General features: G+C 61.0%; 1 protein-coding gene across 2 annotated transcripts in view; it reads left to right on the top strand.

Moving 5' to 3' along the window:
* The window catches only part of Zfand3 (zinc finger AN1-type containing 3), a 196,221-nt gene extending 185,531 nt beyond the window's left edge, over positions 1-10,690 (top strand). For both annotated transcript variants that reach the window (XM_042684277.1, XM_042684276.1), the window contains one exon: positions 10,324-10,690. In XM_042684277.1, the coding sequence (XP_042540211.1) occupies positions 10,324-10,478 (155 nt within the window). In that variant the 3' untranslated portion in view covers positions 10,479-10,690. The remainder of the gene's footprint in view (positions 1-10,323) is intronic.
* Positions 10,691-19,347: the final 8,657 nt, after the last annotated feature.

The raw sequence follows: 19,347 nt of genomic DNA, 5'->3' as shown, positions 1-19,347 counted from the left end.
CATAGGCTGAGGACAGCGGGAAGGGGGTTGCCAGAGCCAGCAGACAGGCCGGCTACTCATCAGGTGAGGGGACAGGGCCTTGAGCAGCTCCCCCAGGGATAGGTAGCATCCTCAAGCCGAGGCCTCACAGGCAGCTGTGCCAGTGACAGCTCCTGAATCGCACACAGCCGGAACTTCACAGTCTTTGGAGTCTGAAGTACGCACTCCTTCTGGATCATCCTAGAAGAGAACCCAAAGAACCCCTGTGTAAGGACCTCACCATGGCAGCAAGGGTGGCCCTGGGCCCTGTGTCTCTGCCGACCGCCATCACCTGTGCACTCAGCGCCCTATACATGTGGAGGGAAAGGCCAGTAGAGAGCGCTGGGGAAGGGGCTCCTGTCTTCTAGGCGCTGCTATGGTGTGGCACTCGAGGCTGATGTCACGTGGACATCAGCCTTGGGTAAACTGGCTCTTTGCTGCACCGGTGTCTCTGGAGATGGCTCGGCAGAACACATTTCTCTGGACGCCTTGCTGGGGAGCCTGTTGCTGAGCTATCTGCGAATCCCAGCCCGGCCCAGCCCTCCTGGATGGATGGGCACTGCCCAGGTTCCCAGCGCTGCTACAGTGCTGGGTCTGATGGTACAGGAGACAGTGCTGTTTGGGAACATCGTCATTCAGACCAGAGCTGAAAGAGAAGGCCCAACAAGTCCAGAGTCTCCTGAAAGGATGAGAAGCTTACCCAAGAAGTAGGCTTCCTGCCAGCACAGCCCCTTCTCCCCTCTCGATGCAACGCCTGGAGAGGAAGGGCGCCTTCCCACGGCCCCTCCTGGCCTTTCCCGCCTCGTGCAGGTCCCAGGGCAGTGCACTGGTGACAGGTGGCAGGTGTATTTGGGGAGGGGCCACCAAAGAGGCCCGCAGCATAGGCACTTAGGGAGGTTGTAGGCCCAGAGCACCCCCATCTCTCTTCTAAGAGGCTCATGCTGGCTGCTGGAATGTAATGGTGTCTGGAGAAATGAACCACCGTGCCTGTGGCAAAATTGCCCTGAGCCATTTTCCCTGCCCCAGCCCCCTTTTCCTTGTGTGTAGAGGGTTAAAGGGCTTGGCGCCGAGCAGAGTCCTCACAAGTCAACCTGTCCCCTCTATTGCCAACGTAGAAAAAATAGGTTTGCCTAGTGGAGGCCAAAGTGAACTGCGGAGACTCGTTCTCTACTGTCAGTAAAGTGAGAGCCGGGACCAGGCAGCCATTCACTCCTGTGCGGCTGGAGAAACAGCACTAAAGGAATTCAGCAGTGCAGCTGTTTCACAGTTTAAAAAGGCATCCAGGGCCTGGTCCAGCTGAACTGTGACAGTTTCCTTCCCTGCTGGCTACACCCAGAGCCATGTGACCACTATGCCCAGGAGGCCTGTCCCCACCGGCCGGTGTGTGAGGGTGTGGAGTTTGCCCCGCACAGGCGCCTGGGATGGCTTAAGCGCCTCTGTCTGCTGTTTCTTGAGACCTTCATCTTGTATGTAGCTGATTCTTAAATTGATTTGGGGAGAAAACAAAAAATGATTGCTTCTGCTGTAGAATCGCCTTATTGTGGTTGGGTGCTTATTATCAGCTTGTTAAGAAGTAGAGTGGGGAAGTGGCACTGTGTCTCAAGTGGTAGAGCACTAGCCTTGAGCACAAAGAGGCGGAGGTACAGCAACAGGCCCTGAGTTCAAGCCCCATGTCTAACCCAGCAAGAGAGAGAAACAGGCGGCGGGGTGAGAGGGGGGAGGGGAGAGTGGGCTTATCTGAATTGCATCCACTCCTTCCCTTTGGAAAACAGAGGGAGGGCAATGGGAGGGAGGGCAACGTGGTGAATCACTGTGGCTCTCCTCCCTGGGACTGGGTGGCCAACCTCTTTCCATTCCCAGGATTTCTTCTCCAGCCCAGCAGAGCACTGTGTCAGCCAACTCAGGGAGCTAGGATCCAGTTTTGTTTCTCGGAATGCAGTGATTTCCCTCCGCCATGCAAAGCCAGGGGTGGAGGAGAATGTAAAGCAGACATACTCCATTCTGAAAACACCTGAGGTGCTTTCTCTGTGCCATGGGCTGATGAAATAAATGTGTTAAGATCCTTTAATGCATTTCTGTGCTACAAATTCTGCATTGGGTGTGGGGTTGAGCAATGTGGTGTAATCTAGGATGGCTGCTGGAGGGGATGGGGGTGGCTTAGTGTAAATGGTTAAAGGTTCCCAACAAGCCTCCTGTAACCACCTGCTGTTCTCAGCAACGTGTTCCTGAGATTTAGCAACTTCTACCTTCCTGGGTGCCTGTGACTCAGGCCTGTAATACTAGCTACTTGGGAGGCTGAGAGAAAGATGATCATGTTTTGAGGCCAGTCCAGGAAGAAAAGTTTAGGAGAGCCCTTTTCAAAAAAAAAATACTATAGCAGGATATGGTGCCATGCACCTGTCTTCCTTTCTGGTGTTAGAGATATTGGGTGTGGCATAGAAATAAAGACACCAACTCAAAAGGAACGCAGCAAGACAAAGTTTACTTCTGCAGGAGAGCATGCTGCTGATGAGACCCCAAGTCAGTGAGTTAGGCAGGCAGTTTCTTCTGCTTTATTCCTAAAAATGCAAGCTCCACCCCTCCACTCGGATTGGCAGAGCTCAGGCTAAGTCTCTCACGATTGGCTAACACCCAGCATTTGAACCAAAGGCTAAGGAGTTTTGCTGGTGAGTTCTTAACAAACCAAGGGTTTGGCTGTGAAAAAGTAAAATGGAGTCTTAGGAAGGAATGTAACACTTGCGTGGAAAAGAGGCCGTGACAGGGTGCGTCACAGTTCCAGGCCAGCCAGGGCAGAAAAGTCCATAATGCTGCATTTCACTTCGAAGAAGTTGGGCATGATAGCACACAGGAAGCCTAGACCCAGGTCCAGGAGTGATCCCGAGCAGGAAGCAAGCCCCCATGCCAAAATAACTAACCCGAGGCATGATTCAGTGGTAGAGCACCTGCCTAACAAGTATAAGATCCTGAGGCCAAACCCCAGCACCACACACACACACACACACACACACAAACACACAAGCTTTTTACTAGCTTGCTAGAAGTCTTTTCGCATTGAGCTTGCTCAGTCATTTCATACATTAGTGAGCCTGGCATTTTTTTTTCTTTTTCTCCCCACTTTCAGTCCTAGAGCTTGAACTCAGGGCCTAGGCACTGTCTTTGAGCTCTTTTGCTCAAGACTGTGCTCTACCACCACTTGAGCCACAGCTCCACTTCTGGCTTTTTGTGCTTAGTGGAGTTGAGTCTCCTGGACTTTCCTGCCCAGGCTGGCTGTAAACCATGATCCTCAGATGTTAGCTTCCTGAATAGCTAGGATTACAAGTGTGAGCCATCAGGGCCCGCTTGTTATTTCTTAAATAGAAGATGCTACCTATTGTGTTGAAATTTGAAGGTGGTAAGTTGGTTCTGTGTGCTGGCATCCATGTGCATCTAGTATGATTGACGTGGGATGTGGATGTGGACAAATGGCCCAGGCCTTGTCCCTGTGCCTTCCCCAGCACAGGTTGAGGCTGGAGGGCCGTGCTGTGCAGACGGCACACCCGTTCCACACCAGCACGCGTTTGCATCACTCCGTCCCTGAGGCTTGCCAGTATTTTTAGGTTCTGCTTGAACCTATGAGAATTTGAAATTCAAATGAGGAAGGGAGTGTAAAACATTGCTTGTGAGTGAAGTAAAAACAGCATCAGCTGGAGCTGAGGTTTGCCTTGGTCTGCCCTTTAATGAAACAGCCACTGGGGGAGCCTGCAAATGGGGGAGCCGGTAGGTGGAGGCCTGCAAGAATGCAAATGTGAAATAGAAGGCAGAGTGTGCAGAGCTGGCGGCATTGCCAGCTCCCAGGCAAAGCAGTAAAGCAGCGCTCTGCTTAGTGTGGGTTAAATAAAACGATCGTGAGTGCAGACTTGGGAGGTGAATTTTGGTATCACTTTGCCACCCTCCGCATGCTCCATGGAAAAGGCTGGCTCTGACCGGGCATTAGAGGGAAGTGTTGGCTAGGGTCAACATGGGGTCATCCCATGCCCTTCCAGCTAGCACTGCTGCCAGTTAGAGAGCAGAGCCTTCTCTTGGACAGTGATTGTTGTTGGGTTTTGTGCAGGAGTGAAATAGGAATATCCTTATAATCTTTGTAGTTCTTACAGAGCAAGGGGCTGGGTGCTAGAGCATTTTTGCCTAATGATGGCAGTTGTACAAATTGCTCTGTGTAATGTAGGTTTAGTCTCAAAATACCCACTTCTCCCTTCCTCCCTGGGTAAATATCTGAATGAACTGGGTAAATTTCAGGTGTTAACTTGCAAAGATGTGGAGTAGGCCCAGTGTGGTAGCCACACTTGTAAGCCTAGCTACATGGAAGTAGAAATAGGAGGATCACAGTTCCAGGGCCAGTCAGGCAGCAAACTTTGTGAGACTCTGTCTCATAGAACAAGCTACGGATGGGCTGGGCTGCGGCACGAGTGGAAGAGCACTTTTTAAGCACTTTCTTGGAAAGCCCTTAGTTCAAACCCCCAGTCCTAGTGGGGGAGCTAAACGGAGGGGAGAATGAATGAGCGTGAATATGGCTTATGTAGTGAAAGTAGACCCGTGCCACCTATTTAAATTGATTTTAAGATTGGGGAGTGTGGATAGAGGAGATGAGGGTCATATACACATGTAGAAATGTCACAGTGACCCCCCTCATACAGCTAATGTATGCTGATGACAATTCCCACCAAATTAATAGTTGAAAACGCCTGTGTGTCACACCAGGCCTCTTGGAAGCGGGTGCGTCTTGTTTTTTCTTGGGAAGGTGTTTCCAGGGTCTTCCGGGTAGTGTCCCACCTCTTGGTGGGGTGTCCACAGTAGAAGGCTGGGTCTGGATATGGTGTCTTCTCCCTCCGGCTCCCCAGCCTGCATGGAGGCTGCTGTTTCAAGTCCACTTGGGCTTCTTTCAGGAGGCAGGTTCGGGCTCTGGCACTGTGGGGAAGGAATTGCTTTCTGTCCATCCACTCCCCTGCTGTGGGTGTCCCTGCCTTATGCCTACCAGTGGCTCAGTGCTGGCTCGTCCCTGCCCCTGTGTGCGAGCCAGCGTGCCCTCCTGCCCCGTGCACTTGTCAAACTGAGGCTGGAGCCAGATTGTAGGTAAGAGGGCCTGGGCTACTTGCCCCGAGGGCTCCTCCCTCCTGCCCTGCCCCTGTGTCAGAAGACAGGGCAAGGGTGACCTGTGTGCTAGAGAGGGCACAGCCCAGGGGCAGGCAGAGAACCGTGGAGCTGCTCCCTCAGCTGCCCTTTGAAATTGCTCCCGAAACTGCTCTTCAGGGCAGCAAGGGAAGAGACCCCCACACAAGCTCCCGAGCATTTTGTCAGAATTGCGGAAAGCAGCTCACAGCCTCCTCGTGGGCCAGCACTGGTGGAGACGGGGCGAGGAGGGCTCCGAGCGCGTGGAGATGCGGGGAGGAGAAGGGGCGAGGAGAGCTGAGCGCGCGTGGAGATGCGGGGAGGAGACGGGGCGAGGAGAGCTGAGCGCGCGTGGAGATGCGGGGAGGAGACGGGCGAGGAGAGCTGAGCGCGTGGAGATGCGGGGAGGAGACGGGGCGAGGAGGGCTGAGCGCTCGTGGAGATGCGGGGAGGAGACGGGCGAGGAGAGCTGAGCGCGCGTGGAGATGCGGGAGGAGACGGGGCGAGGAGAGCTGAGCGCGCGTGGAGATGCGGGGAGGAGACGGGCGAGGAGAGCTGAGCGCGTGGAGATGCGGGGAGGAGACGGGGCGAGGAGGGCTGAGCGCTCGTGGAGATGCGGGGAGGAGACGGGCGAGGAGAGCTGAGCGCGCGTGGAGATGCGGGAGGAGACGGGGCGAGGAGAGCTGAGCGCGCGTGGAGATGCGGGGAGGAGACGGGCGAGGAGAGCTGAGCGCGTGGAGATGCGGGGAGGAGACGGGGCGAGGAGGGCTGAGCGCTCGTGGAGATGCGGGGAGGAGACGGGCGAGGAGAGCTGAGCGCGCGTGGAGATGCGGGAGGAGACGGGGCGAGGAGAGCTGAGCGCGCGTGGAGATGCGGGGAGGAGACGGGCGAGGAGAGCTGAGCGCGTGGAGATGCGGGAGGAGACGGGCGAGGAGAGCTGAGCGTGTGGAGATGCGGGGAGGAGACGGGGCGAGGAGAGCTGAGCGCGCGTGGAGATGCGGGGAGGAGATGGGGCGAGGAGAGCTGAGCGCGTGGAGATGCGGGGAGGAGACGGGCGAGGAGAGCTGAGTGCGCGTGGAGATGCGGGGAGGAGACGGCGCGAGGAGGGCTGAGCGCGCGTGGAGATGCGGGGAGGAGACGGGGCGAGGAGGGCTGAGCGCGCGTGGAGATGCGGGGAGGAGACGGGGCGAGGAGAGCTGAGCGCGCGTGGAGATGCGGGGAGGAGACGGGGCGAGGAGGGCTGAGCGCGCGTGGAGATGCGGGGAGGAGAAGGGGCGAGGAGAGCTGAGCGCGCGTGGAGATGCGGGGAGGAGACGGGGCGAGGAGAGCTGAGCGCGCGTGGAGATGCGGGGAGGAGACGCGGCGAGGAGAGCTCCGAGCGTGCGTGGAGATGCGGGGAGGAGACGGGGCGAGGAGAGCTCCGAGCGCGCGTGGAGATGCGGGGAGGAGACGGGCGAGGAGGGCTGAGCGCTCATGGAGATGCGGGGAGGAGACGGGCGAGGAGAGCTGAGTGCGCATGGAGATGCGGGGAGGAGACGGGGCGAGGAGGGCTGAGCGCGCGTGGAGATGCGGGGAGGAGACGCGGCGAGGAGAGCTCCGAGCGTGCGTGGAGATGCGGGGAGGAGACGGGGCGAGGAGAGCTCCGAGCGCGCGTGGAGATGCGGGGAGGAGACGGGCGAGGAGGGCTGAGCGCTCATGGAGATGCGGGGAGGAGACGGGCGAGGAGAGCTGAGTGCGCGTGGAGATGCGGGGAGGAGACGGGGCGAGGAGGGCTGAGCGCGCGTGGAGATGCGGGGAGGAGACGGGGCGAGGAGAGCTGAGCGCGCGTGGAGATGCGGGGAGGAGACGGGGCGAGGAGAGCTCCGAGCGCGTGGAGATGCGGGGAGGAGACAGGCGAGGAGAACTCCAAGCGCGCGTGGAGACGGGGCGAGGAAAGCTCCGAGCGCCCGGGCTGCTGCTGCGTCACGCCCTCGGGATCTATGGCACCTTCAGATCTCTTGCCCTAGCTGTTTTCCTCTCTTTGGGGGGTGAGCCTCCTTTTAATCATTCAAGCATCTCCACTCAGCTCACTTTACCCCTCCAAAGCACTGTTTGGTGTTCTGCTGGGATAAGCAAAAGAATGTTGGAGTTGTTAAAATTACGTGCTGCTGAGCAGCGGGACCCCAGGAGCGTGGGGAGGAAGCACAGTGCCCGCTCCACCCCATGTGCATGAGGAGAAAATGATTCCCCGTGCATGCATGTGTGTGTGTGTGTCTGTGTGTGTGTGTGTGTGCGCGCGTGTGCGTGTGTGTATTGGAGGGGGCGGTGACTGGTATAGAGGCAGTGCAGAGCAGGCCCAGTCAAGAGGAGCTTTTTAACAATGTCTCATCATGCTTTGAGACCCTCGTCCTGCTGGCAGTCTGACTCCTCTCCACTCATAGCTCCAAGGCAGGCTGGAGGAGACCTCCCCGCGGCCCAGGCAGTCAGCTGCTAGCTCGCCCCTCACTGTGCTGGCCGCAACTTGCGAACAAACCCACGCCTCACCTGTACGTTCCCCCAAAAAGATCTGTCACTCCCACTCAGCCTGGCTGGTGAGCCACTACCACGTACCCCGGCCACCAGCTACCCCCACTCACCTTCCCCCCCCCCCCAGTGCCTGGTCAGTCCTGCTCACCCTGGCCACACCTCCCTTGCCCAGGCTGCACACTCAAGGCCATGGCATTTCGCATTTAGCTGGTCCGTGGACAGTGCCCACTCAGCACTGGGAAGTGGTCCCAGCATGTAGCTTCCCTAGTGAGGATCCTGACCAGAGGGAACTGAGCTTAATTGATGCCATCTAATAACCTCCGCGCAGCAGTGTGGGAGGCCAGCCCTCCAGAGCCGCCCCCAGCCTTTTCCCCGCTGGTCACGAGCAGCACTTCTCATCTGTACAGCCTTGCTTCCAAAGTGTACCTAGCTGGAGAAGGTCACACCTTGCAGACATCAACGCCGGTGGGAGGTGGGGGCAGGGATCGCGCTTCTGTGGTGCACGGCCAGCCTGGGCAAGAGAATGTTTTGAGACTCGCTTTTGGTCAGCGATGGGGGTACAGTGTTGTGTGCCCGCGTCCCAGCCACAGGCAGCGTTTCAGTCAAGGCGTAAAGGTGTAAAGGGCAGGCCCTGTCTAAAAAAACAACCACTTTTTAAAAAGTGTCTGTCAGAGTGGCTCAAATTGTAGAGTGCGTGAGGCCCTGAGATCAAACCCCACTACAACCAAAAAGAAAAGGAAAATTGTTAGATGTGTCTGGACAGGTACAGGGAACTTGGGTTACGGAATCGTCTTTTTGACTGGGTGAGGAGGTGGCGAGAGTGAGCGGCAGGGAGCGTGGTTCTGTCTCTCTCGGAGTTGGCTGTCGCCAGCAGCAGAGGCGGCTAAGCTGTGTGTGTGTGTGTGTGTGTGTGTGTGTGTGTGTGTGTGTGTGTGCAGGCATGCGTGGGGAGGTGGGGGGGCTTCACACCTTCACTGTAGCCTCTTCCCTCCTCCATGTCTGTCTTGACTAATGAGGTCTTACGCCAAGACAGGAGCCAGGTTAATTCCAGCCGTAATCCGTTTCCTGCTGCTTTTACTCAGCCAGCCACGCTCGCAGCGAAGAGCCCCTGGGACGACTCCTGGCCCTCCCCACTCACGAGAAGGATGGAGGGGCAGCCGCGTCCCTCCCGTGCGCAGGTGCTGCCGTACAGAACCTGTCGGGACTTGGTGGACAGGCATACTCTGGTGCCATTCTGCCCGTGCCCCAGGGTGGACCCTCTCCAGGCAGAGGCTTTGCTGCGCGATGCGGGGCGCGCACTGAGGCCACGCCTGCCTCTGCTGCAGTCCTTTAGGAGAAAGACAACTGGTTTCCAATATCCGCGAGTAATGAACTTATCAGTAACGGTAACGCGTGAGCTCATTAATCTTAACTTTGCTTGTGGACCGAGTGGGAGTACAGCTTTCTCCAGAGACAAAATTTCATCTCTGTTCTTTTCCTTAAACCCAATCCCAATTTAGAGTCAGACATATTGCCCTGCTCTTCCTGGGAAGCAGTTAATAATGTGTTTTCTTGAACCAGGGATTGCCCAAGTACTCAGAGCCCCAGGCTGCAGATGCGTCCCGGCCCCAGCCTGAGCACAGGGCTTCCCAGCCGAGTGCCATGGTGGCCTTGAGGCCATCTGGGAACATGGTCCACGTGGTGTTCATCTTTAAGGCTGTGGCCACCGAATCACAAGGTGGCCCTAACCCTCATGATGTCTGATTCTTCTACAGCCACAACCTCGTCGCTGTGTCTCTGAGAAGAAATGGAGGCTGTGGGCCTGCGGGGGGCGGGGGGCAGGGAGTGGGGGGAAGTGGGGGGCAGGGAGTGGGGGGGGGGAGGCGGCCATGCATTTGGATTCATTGGGAAGTCTTCTCCAAGCCTGGACAGACATCCGGGTGGAATGAGGAGGCCGGGAGAGGCAGCCGGCAAGGACAGGTCTCCTCTCCACCTCCTCGAAGGGAGGGAGCGGCCAGACCCTGGGGCGTGGCGTGGGTCTGCCCCACAGGCTCCATCGTCCTCTGGAGGGCTGGCCACTTCCTCCTCTGCGCCTGCCCCGAGGCCTCCACGTGCCATCCCGTCGCTCTGCGTCCCACTGCCTCTGGTGCATGAGGGCATCAGGGTGTCCCTCAGACCTCCACTCCAAGGGAGGACCCATGGCCTCTGGGCGGGGTGGGCAGGGCATCTGGTGGACACCAGCAGGAAGTGACTGCAGTGGGGCCCGCGGAGCTCTTCACTTCCTCTGTGTGCCCGTTTTCCTTGGAGAGGAGGCCACCATGTCTCCCTGTCAACCTCCGGGGACTTGGGGGTGTCCTGTGGTGCTGCCGGGCAGGTGCAGGGCCTGCCCGTGTGTGCTGAGTCTCCTGCTCGCCCTGCAGGGTCTGGGCAGTGCCAGCCGCTGCAGGCGGTCTGCCCGGAGGAGCTGGGGAGAGGCAGGGAGAGATGGGGAGGGGAGGGGAGGGGAGGACCGGAGGCGGGAGGGGAGGGGAGGACAGGAGAGGGGAGGGGAGGGGAGGGGCGGGGCAGGGAAGGCCTGCAGGCTCCCTGTTAGGGCAGGCACAGTGCCGAGGATGGAGACGCTGTGGCGCCCGCCACCCCCGCGACGCCCTGACCGCCTGTGCGCTCTCCCCGCAGGTTTCGTGTTCTGCATGCTACACCGCCTCCCGGAGCAGCACGACTGTACATTCGACCATATGGGCCGCGGCCGAGAGGAAGCCATCATGAAAATGGTGAAACTGGACCGGAAAGTGGGGCGCTCCTGCCAGCGCATCGGGGAGGGGTGCTCCTGAAGGCCGGGCGCGGCCACCACTCGACGCTGTTCTTAGTTCACTAATGTTAGCCTTATTTAGGACAAAGTCAGCCAGACACCTTGTACTGGGCACGCGTCAGACTCCAGCCACCCTGGTACTGTAGTTTAGGGGTTGATGGTGGTTGAAAGTGATTTCTGGCTGGTTACTAAGGTGCCTGCTAGCCATTGTATAAAATTAAAACATGAAGAATATTTTTTTGAGCATGGCTAGTGGATTTAAAACAACACATACCTGTCACTGCTGGAGTCTAACTTACAAAGCCTTAAGCAGAAAGCGTCCCCGGTGGAGACTGAGTTCGTAGAGGAGTAGGAGCTGGTTCCAGCTCCCGCGCACGCGGCTTTCCGGAAGCTCTTTCACCTCCTCACCGACCCCTGTCCAGCAGCCGGACCCGCTGTCCACGCGGCCGCCCGCGGGGCCTCCCCGGGAGCGGCGACGGCGGCCGGCTCCGACCGGTGACGGAAAAACTCATCAGCCAGGAGAGGCGGCGGGACCTCCGCCGGGGCGGGGGCGGCGGGCGGGCGGGCGGCGGGGCCGGCCCGGGCAGGGGGCGGCGGGCCCGGGCACGCGGCGGGGTTTCCTTTTTGGTTTTGGCCTCGGCTTTTGTGAAGACGTTTTGTAGGCACCAGGAATCCATGATTGTGCGGCCCGCGGCCTCTGCCCCCGGGCGGAGCCCCCCGAGCCCCCGCCGCCCCCGGCCGTCCCTCGGTCAGCTCAGCCGCGTGGGAGAGCAGCCAGCTCGGAGAGACGGCTGCGGAGGCGGGGCGGGCGGGCGGAGTGGTGCGGGCCGCGGGGGGGGGGGGGGGGGGGGCGTCCGGCCCGGGCCTGCCGTCCTCGAACCGGCAGCCTGGCCCCGCCAGAGCCGCCCGCCCGCCCCGCCCGCCCCGCGGCCCGCGCCGCCCCGCGTGCCCGCCGCCGACAGACGCTTTTTGGCCCCTAGTAACGAGATGGGAAGTCCCGCTCCGGAGCGCCCGCCGCAGTCTCCAGCCTTAATTCTCGCTTCAGGACCCAGCGCGCTCCAGGCCGCCCGGCGGTTACCACTGTCGTCAAGCCACGGCCCTGGCCGCGCCTGGCCCGGCCTGAGCCCGGGAGGAGACCCGGGAGCTGCCGGGGCAAAGGGCTGACCGCAGCGTCCGTTCGTGAAGTCCGTTCCGTGTCGGAAAGCCCAGACCTGTACTGAGAGGAGACCTTATTTAACCCTTTGTGTTCTAGATTTACTCACACCGTAGCCTAGAGCTCAGTTTAGTTTTAACATTGTGAAGATATTAAGAGAATCTTGTAACTTTATTCTTTTTTCTCCTGCTGAAAAACAAATTAAACCAATCGTATGAAAGTGTGGGTTTCTGTGTTCCCGCCGCCCCACGGGGCTCAGCTCCGCCGCCCGGGCCGGCCTTGCACCCCCCCAGGCGGTGACCGTGGGGGCCTGACGGCTCGAGGCTGGGGCGGGAGGGAGGGAGGGCGTGGAGGCCCTCTGGGGGTCGCGAGCGCGCGGACGGCACCGGGGAGCCGTGGTGAGGGCCAGGCCAGAGCGGGGTCAGGGGTCAGGGGCCGCGCGGGCGCCCGGACGCCCAGCACGCCGGCCCGCTGCTTGTCTTCCACGGAGGCCGCGGACTCCCCGCCGGCCTCTTCCCGGGCGTGGGCCGCCGGTGCCCGGCTCACGCCCACTTTGGAAGCTCCTTCGGTGGTCATAATTGTTATTGATTGCCCAGGGCCGGGTGCAGGCCAAGCGCGCAGCGACCCTGGCTGAGCCCGGCAAACCGTGGGCGCCCGCCCGGTCACCGCGCCGCGCGCCGCTCCGGGGACGGCGGCGGCGTGGAAGCTGCGGTCCAGGTTTGGTCACCGAGCACCGAGCAGGCCTCGTTCCGCGCAGACACGCAGGTGGCGCCGCTCGCCCCACGCAGGCGCTTCCGGAGATGTCCCGGAGCCCCCCTCCGCCGCTCACAGGCCTTTCACCCGGAAGTCGCCTCCTGCTCCCCAGGGGCTGCCGCTGAGGCCTTGCTGCCGAAGAACCGCACACGCAGGAGCAATGCTTCCCAAGCTGCCGGCTGGGCGGTGTCTGGGCAGCTGAGGCTGGACATCGCGGAGTCCGGGGGGGTGGGTCGCGGTGGGTGATGGTGACCCCTCCTCTCCCGTCTGCCTCCGGGGACTTGTGCCTTCGTCCGGAGCTGACCGCCAAGTCTGGCTAGAAACGTGTGGGGAACCTGGACCTGCCGGTGCCTGGCAGGCCGGCGCTGGCACACGGGCACCGCGCCGCGGCGCACCAGCGGCCGAGGTGGGTGTAGGAGCCCGGCTTCTGGCTGGCACTGACCCCGAAGGGCAGCCAGCCACGAGCCGCGCACAGCGCTGCCCGCGCGCCCGCCCCGCGTCAGAGGCCCCGGCAGGGCCTGTGCGGGGTCCGCCGTGCGCGACGCTCAGGACACAGCCACCTTTTTCAGGTGCCACATCAGGGTCCACCCAGGGCGCTGTGGGGACCACTGGGGTGGGCCTGGCTCCAAGGCCATTCCAGAGGCTGGCCCCGCGGCCACTGCTGCCCCCTGGAGGAAGAGACGGGAATGGCTGCGCACCCTGCTAATGGAGTGGGCCCTTCCACAGCGGGCGGACGAGCCAGCAGGTGAGGCCCAGGGACGAGGGACCCGCTTCAAGAGGGCCCTTAGTAGCACGCAAGGACCCCCTTCAGCCTCCTTGGCAGCCCCTCTTTGCCCCTCAAACAGCCTAGGGACCCCCTTTGCTCTCTCCCCTTCCAAGCTCTCAGGACCACACACTCTGGGGTGAAGGTAGATTCTGGGGAGCCCACCACCTCACCCCAACCCAGCCCTCGCCCCTCTGGCTGGCGGGATGCCCGGCTGCAGCCACACGCTGGGTAGGGCTCGTAGCAGAGGGCGGGCAGTGCGAAGGGCGGGCAGTACAGAGGGTGCCTAGGGTTCCTGCCAACCCCAGGACCCAGGGCAGCATCAGCACTGTGGAAAACACACACACACACACACACAGAAAACCAAACTGACACCCTGAGCCCAGCACGCGTTACAGTCATTCATCCTGGCTCACCTGGCTCTCATCAACTCTCCCTGTTTTCCACAAACTGGAATTCCCATGTGAACAGTTGGGCTCTGCTGGTGTGCGAAGGCCGGGTGCAGTCTTGGACCAGGGTCACAGGACGTCTCTGCTTTTCCGTGGCAGGCTGACGGCCATGAACTTGGCCACGGTGACGTTCGTGTGGTTTTCCTTCGGCACTTGGTTCTCCCTGCTCATGGCTTTGGTGAACCCAGCGGAGCCCCAACTGTCCCCACCAGCCCGGCCACGTGCAGAACCCTGGCTGCTGCTGCTGCCGCCTGCAGCACATCCCGTGGTGAAGCACACCCCATTGACCCCACGCTCCCCCCAGCAGCCAGGGGGCGCCACTCGCAGTGGAAACCAGACCAGGTTCTGCTCAGGACCTGCCATGCACATGAGCCCAAAGCACCACCACCTACAGGGCCGCCTCAACCCCACTCCGCCCAGCCCTGCGTCCCCCAAGACTTTGCTCAGCCACATTCATGGAAGTCTAGCCTGGCCCGCATGCCCTGCCTGTGTGGCGGGAGCAACATCCAGATGTTAAAACAAAGTCAAGTCCTGACTCAGATGGGAGCGGGAAGCTAGTGGACTCCACGGAGGCCCAGAGTGGCTGAGTGCAGCCTCCATTTGCCGTCTCAAATTCTGGACCCCTCTCAGCACTTCCACTGATACTGGGGATGCCGGCAGCATTGGGGGCCACAGGGCAGAGACATGCTGCTGGAGGGGGCAAGGTCAGGACCTCCACTTCCCCCACACCCTGGCCTAGAGCAACAAAGAGAAAGCTGGCAGCTGGGGGTGGGCAGGAAAACGGACAAGAGATGCAGACCTGCACTCAGACTCGCAAGCCATTTTCACCAAAAACAAAGGTTAACCATGGGGCGGAGCCTGGGACCCCTGTGCTGGGGGGGGGGGGGGGGTCCACTGCCCTCTTCCTGGCTATGACACCCGAACTGGATCTGACAGCACCGTGGCAGGGCAGGGCACCCAGCGGATGCAGATCGAAGGCCCAGTGACCAGACGGGCACAGAGGGGCTAACCTGCCCGGGTTCTCGTGGGGCAGTGCGAAGTGCCCAGGTGGCCTCTGCCAGTGTCCACGCTCTCCCCACAGCACACGTGGCCTTGGGGGCCGTGGCCCGCACACGGTGGTGGCTTCAGGAGCCGTTCTGTACAACAGGAAGCTGCCTGTGCTCACAAACAGACCAAGTTACAACAGCCCGCAGCTCTCAGGCTCCTTCAGAGTTGGGAATCAACGCCCAGCGGGACGGCGTCCTAGTGTGGACCAGTGAGGGTGGGGGTGGGAACGCCCCCCTCACAGCCCATGGCCAGTGGCAGAGGAGAGGCTGCTCCAGAGTCTCTGGGGAATCTGCACTATTCATGTTTGACAAAAGCAGCTCAGGGCCAGCCGTGTCACTCCAGGATGCCACCTGTCCTGCCACCCACACCAGAGGCTGAGCCCACAGACAAGGCCCCGGATAGGATTGGGCGGCTCCAGACATGGGTGGCAGGCAAGTCTACGGGGAGGCCCCGCCCACTCAGGACAGGCGGCCTCCTCGAGGGTCCGCCTGGAAGGCTCAGAACCCTCACAGCTGCCCCGGCCCAGGTCCCCAAGGCCAGCAGCACCCTGGCTCAGACCCCAGGTCCCCGATTCCTGTTGTGCCCAGTCGAGGGTCCTGGCTTCCAAGCCAGGAAGAGCCTGGTTTTAGGTGGTGGACGGGGACCCGGATATCCCGTGGGCTGCGGGGGGGAGGGAAGGGCTCTGTCACCAGCCTAGGCCAGGTGGAAGGAGCCACCACCCAGTCAGCTTTCAAAGGTGACATTCTTCACCTGTGGAGTGACAGTCCTGGCGGGGGAGGGGGGGGAAACACTGTCCTGGCAGGGACTATAGGCAGCCAGGTGTAGGGCTCCGGGCCACTACAGCTTTGCCTGCTCTGGGCTATAAATAGTCCCAAGGCAAATGGCAGATGTGAAGACATTTATCCTCAATTACAGGGGTGATTGTGAGTCTTCAGGCCTCGAGGAAATGTTGCAGTTCTTTAAAAAAAAAAGCAGCTAACCCAAGTTGGCCAGAAGGCTGAGTCTGGGGAAGCAGTGGGGGTGGAGTGGAAGGCTGGGGCACAACAGGCCTGCAGGGGCACCTTGCAGGGGCCGGTGAGGGGCAGCTCCGCCAGCCCAGGAGGGGCCCAGCCTGCCACTGCTAGGCTGCAACCTTGTTCTGTGGGCGGGGTTTACCGAGAGCTGTTCTGGACTGGCACCTGTCCCCTGTCGTGCTGGCCTAGCCGGAAGTCCTGGGCCTGGGGTGTGCCAGGGCCCTGTTCACAGGCCAGGGAAACATCGGCCTCAGGGCCTCAGGGCGGTGCAGTGGCGCCATGGTGCACTTCCCACAGGAAGGACCAGGGATTCCCAAAGAGCCAGGGTGTCCTCAGCCTCTCCGTGCAGGGGTGGCCGCCCCAGCGCCAAGCAAATCCTCTCACCACCTCCCTTCTTTTTTTTTATTTATTTTTTTTTTTTTGGGTCCGGTCACGGGGCCTGAACTCTGGGCCTGGGCGCTGTCCCTAGCTCTTCAGCTCAAGGCTAGCGCTCTACCACTTGAGCCACAGCGCCACCTCTGGCTTTTTTTTTCTCTTTACTTATGTGGTGCTGAAGAATCGAACCCAGGGCCTCAGGCATGCAAGGCAAGCGCTTTACCACTGAGCCAACTTCCCAGCCCGACCACCTCCCTTCTTGCTTGCCCCAGGATGACCAGAGAGGGCCGTGTGTGAGCCCTGGCCCCACGTGCTGGCCGAGCCACTCCCCCCCTTCCCTGAGAGGACACGCGGGCGGCTGTGAATTTAATATTGTAATAACCAAACCCACGGGGCATACAACCATGAATGCATCATAAATTCTGAGGGCCACTAATGAGACCGCACTCCTGCTGGAGCGGTTGTCAGGATAAACACGCAAAATCGATGGCTGCAGCCTGGAAGAGACCCGGAGCGGGGCATGCCTGCTGCTGCTGCCGCCACCACGGCCGGGGCCACTGCACGGGGCCAGCGCGGACAGAAGGGGCCAGCAGCCAGGCCCAGCCTCACACCGCAGCTTAAAGCAAGCCTGTGAGACCCTCATCTCCAATTAATACCAAGAAAACTCGACGTAGAGCTGTGGCTCAAGCGCTAGCCTTGGGCAAAAAAAGCTCAGGGACAGGGCTTAAGGCTCTGAGTTCAAGTCTTGGACCAGCACAGAAAAAAATGGAAGGGGGTGTTATAAAGACAGTAACAGCTAATGTGAAAAAACTTCTGGAATGCAGCCAACCCTGTTCTTTGATAGCTTTCTTCCCCATCCGAAGGGAATCTGACGGGAAGGCGTGCCTCCTCGCTGCCGGAGGCCTAGGCCAGGACTGCTCCACTTCTGCTGTGGATTTCATCTCCCGTCTCCCCGCTGCTCTGGGAAGGCCAGGTGATTACAGTTGCTTGTCTCCTAGTTAAGGGGAGGCTGGGCGGCCTGTGGGAACAGCAGCCTGACAATTGTTGGCCCGTAACTATTGAGCAATTTTTTGCACAATTCAAAACTCATTTTTTTGGCCAAGGAATCGGTTTAACAAACACATCCCACTCTTGCTGAAAATAATTTCTTTTCTTCTCTTTATTTTCTTCTAGGAATAAAGCACTTTAATATATTTGCCAGGAATCAACACTTCATTTAATAAGATTTAAAAAGTGACAATTTAAAGATAAATTGAGAAGTCCCTCACCCCTCCAGGGCTCCAGCTAAAACCAGAGAGAGAGGAGTAGGGAGAAAGCGGCTCTCCTCAGGTGGGTGGCCCTCGGGCGGCCTGGTGGGGGGGAATGGATGGATGGATTCTCCTGCTGCGGTCTCAGGGTGGGGCGGGTTCTGGTGTGGCGTGGCGTGGTCACCTCCTGTCCAGGTGGAGCCGTGGTGCAGGAGGAGGACTCCAGCCCTGTGTGTCTGTCCTGTCCCTCCTGCTCATGTGGCTTTGTCCTACACCTATCTGGTGACACTCTCGAGTGTGGCCTGCAGGCCCGGCTTTCAGGACAGGGCTGAGCTGCCGTGGCCTGGAGCAGAGTGGGTCTGACCAGTCTTGTCCCACCGGCCCATCGCGACAGCGTGAGCTGGGGCCTGAGGGGTGCACGGGGCTCACAGGTTTCAAGTGCCCTGGGACTGGGGCTGCTCCCCCAGTCCTGCTTATCTAATAGAGGTGTCTTCAGAGGGCAGTGGGGCCGATGGCACGGGGAGCCGGGACCTGGCAGAGGTGGTGAACGCGAGGCTGGCGGCGGGGCTCACCGCCACTCCTCTGCCCTTCACCTGCCCGGCCACCTGCCCGGGGCAGCACGGGCTCAGGCAGGCTGGAGGCAGAGGCCCTGGAGATCTCCTGGACATGGGCACAGAGGTGCTGAGCGGACAGCACAGGTAACGGGTGCGGGGCTGGAGCCGCCGCAGGCAGCCCCCCCCGCCCCCACCATGGAGAAGCAGAGATGGGGCTGGGGATGGCCGACCAGGCACTTTTCCCCGCAAGACTGCCGACCCGCAGGGCCCCGCTGCCCACTGTCCACCACAGTCTGGGCACAGACGGCCGTCCCGTGAGATGTGGCCCAGGAGAAAACAGCTGACCGCGCCTCCGCCCCCCCCCACTCAGCCTCCATCCACCCCTCAGCCCCCCATCGCCTCCGTCCCCCCCCTCAGCCCCCATCGCCTCCGTCCCCCCACTCAGCCCCCCATCGCCTCCATCCCCCCCACTCAGCCCCCCATCGCCTCCATCCCCCCCACTCAGCCCCCCATCGCCTCCATCCCCCCCACTCAGCCCCCATCGCCTCCATCCCCCCACTCAGCCCCCCCATCGCCTCCATCCCCCCCATCAGCCCCCCATCGCCTCCATCCCCCCCTCAGCCCCCATCGCCTCCATCCACCCCTCACCCCCCCATCGCCTCCATCCCCCCACTCAGCCCCCCATCGCCTCCATCCCCCCCCTCAGCCCCCCATCGCCTCCGTCCCCCCACTCAGCCCCCCATCGCCTCCGTCCCCCCACTCAGCCCCCCATCGCCTCCGCCCCCCCACTCAGCCCCCCATCGCCTCCATCCCCCCCACTCAGCCCCCATCGCCTCCATCCCCCCCCTCAGCCCCCATCGCCTCCGTCCCCTCCACTCAGCCCCCATCGCCTCCGTCCCCCCCCTCAGCCCCCCATCGCCTCCGTCCCCCCACTCAGCCCCCATCGCCTCCGTCCCCCCCCTCAGCCCCCCATCGCCTCCATCCCCCCCCTCAGCCCCCCATCGCCTCCGTCCCCCCTCAGCCCCCATCGCCTCCGTCCCCCCCCTCAGCCCCCATCGCCTCCATCCCCCCCCTCAGCCCCCCATCGCCTCCGTCCCTCCACACTCAGCCCCCCATAGCCTCCGTTCCCCCCACTCAGCCCCCCCATTGCCTCTGATCACCCCCACTCAGCCCATCTCCTCCGAACCCCCCTAGACCCCAATTGCCTGTTCACCCCCCCACACACTCAGACCCCCCACTGCCTCTGTTCACCACCCCCGCACTCAGCCCCCGCGGCCCTCAGCCCCCCATCGCCTCTGACCCCCTTCAGCTCTTAGACCCCCATCACCTTCAACCCCCTCCCTCATCCCCCCCGTGCGCCTCTGTTCCCCTCCCCGCCCCTCAGCCCCCCCCCCCCCGGTGCACCCCCGTCTCCCCGGCCCTCAGCCCCTCGTGTGTCCCCGTCCTGCAGGCCTGCAGGGTTCTGGAGGCCGCTGCGTGCTGCCGGAGCTGCAGGAAGGGGCCTGGGCTGAGCTGGGAGGGAGGGGGACGGGCCGGG

Source organism: Dipodomys spectabilis, unplaced genomic scaffold (assembly GCF_019054845.1).
Source record: "Dipodomys spectabilis isolate Male_0828 unplaced genomic scaffold, ASM1905484v1 ptg000085l, whole genome shotgun sequence".
Classification (NCBI taxonomy): Eukaryota; Metazoa; Chordata; class Mammalia; order Rodentia; family Heteromyidae; genus Dipodomys; species Dipodomys spectabilis.
The sequence above is the reverse complement of the archived record's forward strand: the minus strand, read 5'-3'. Positions and strand labels throughout refer to the sequence as shown.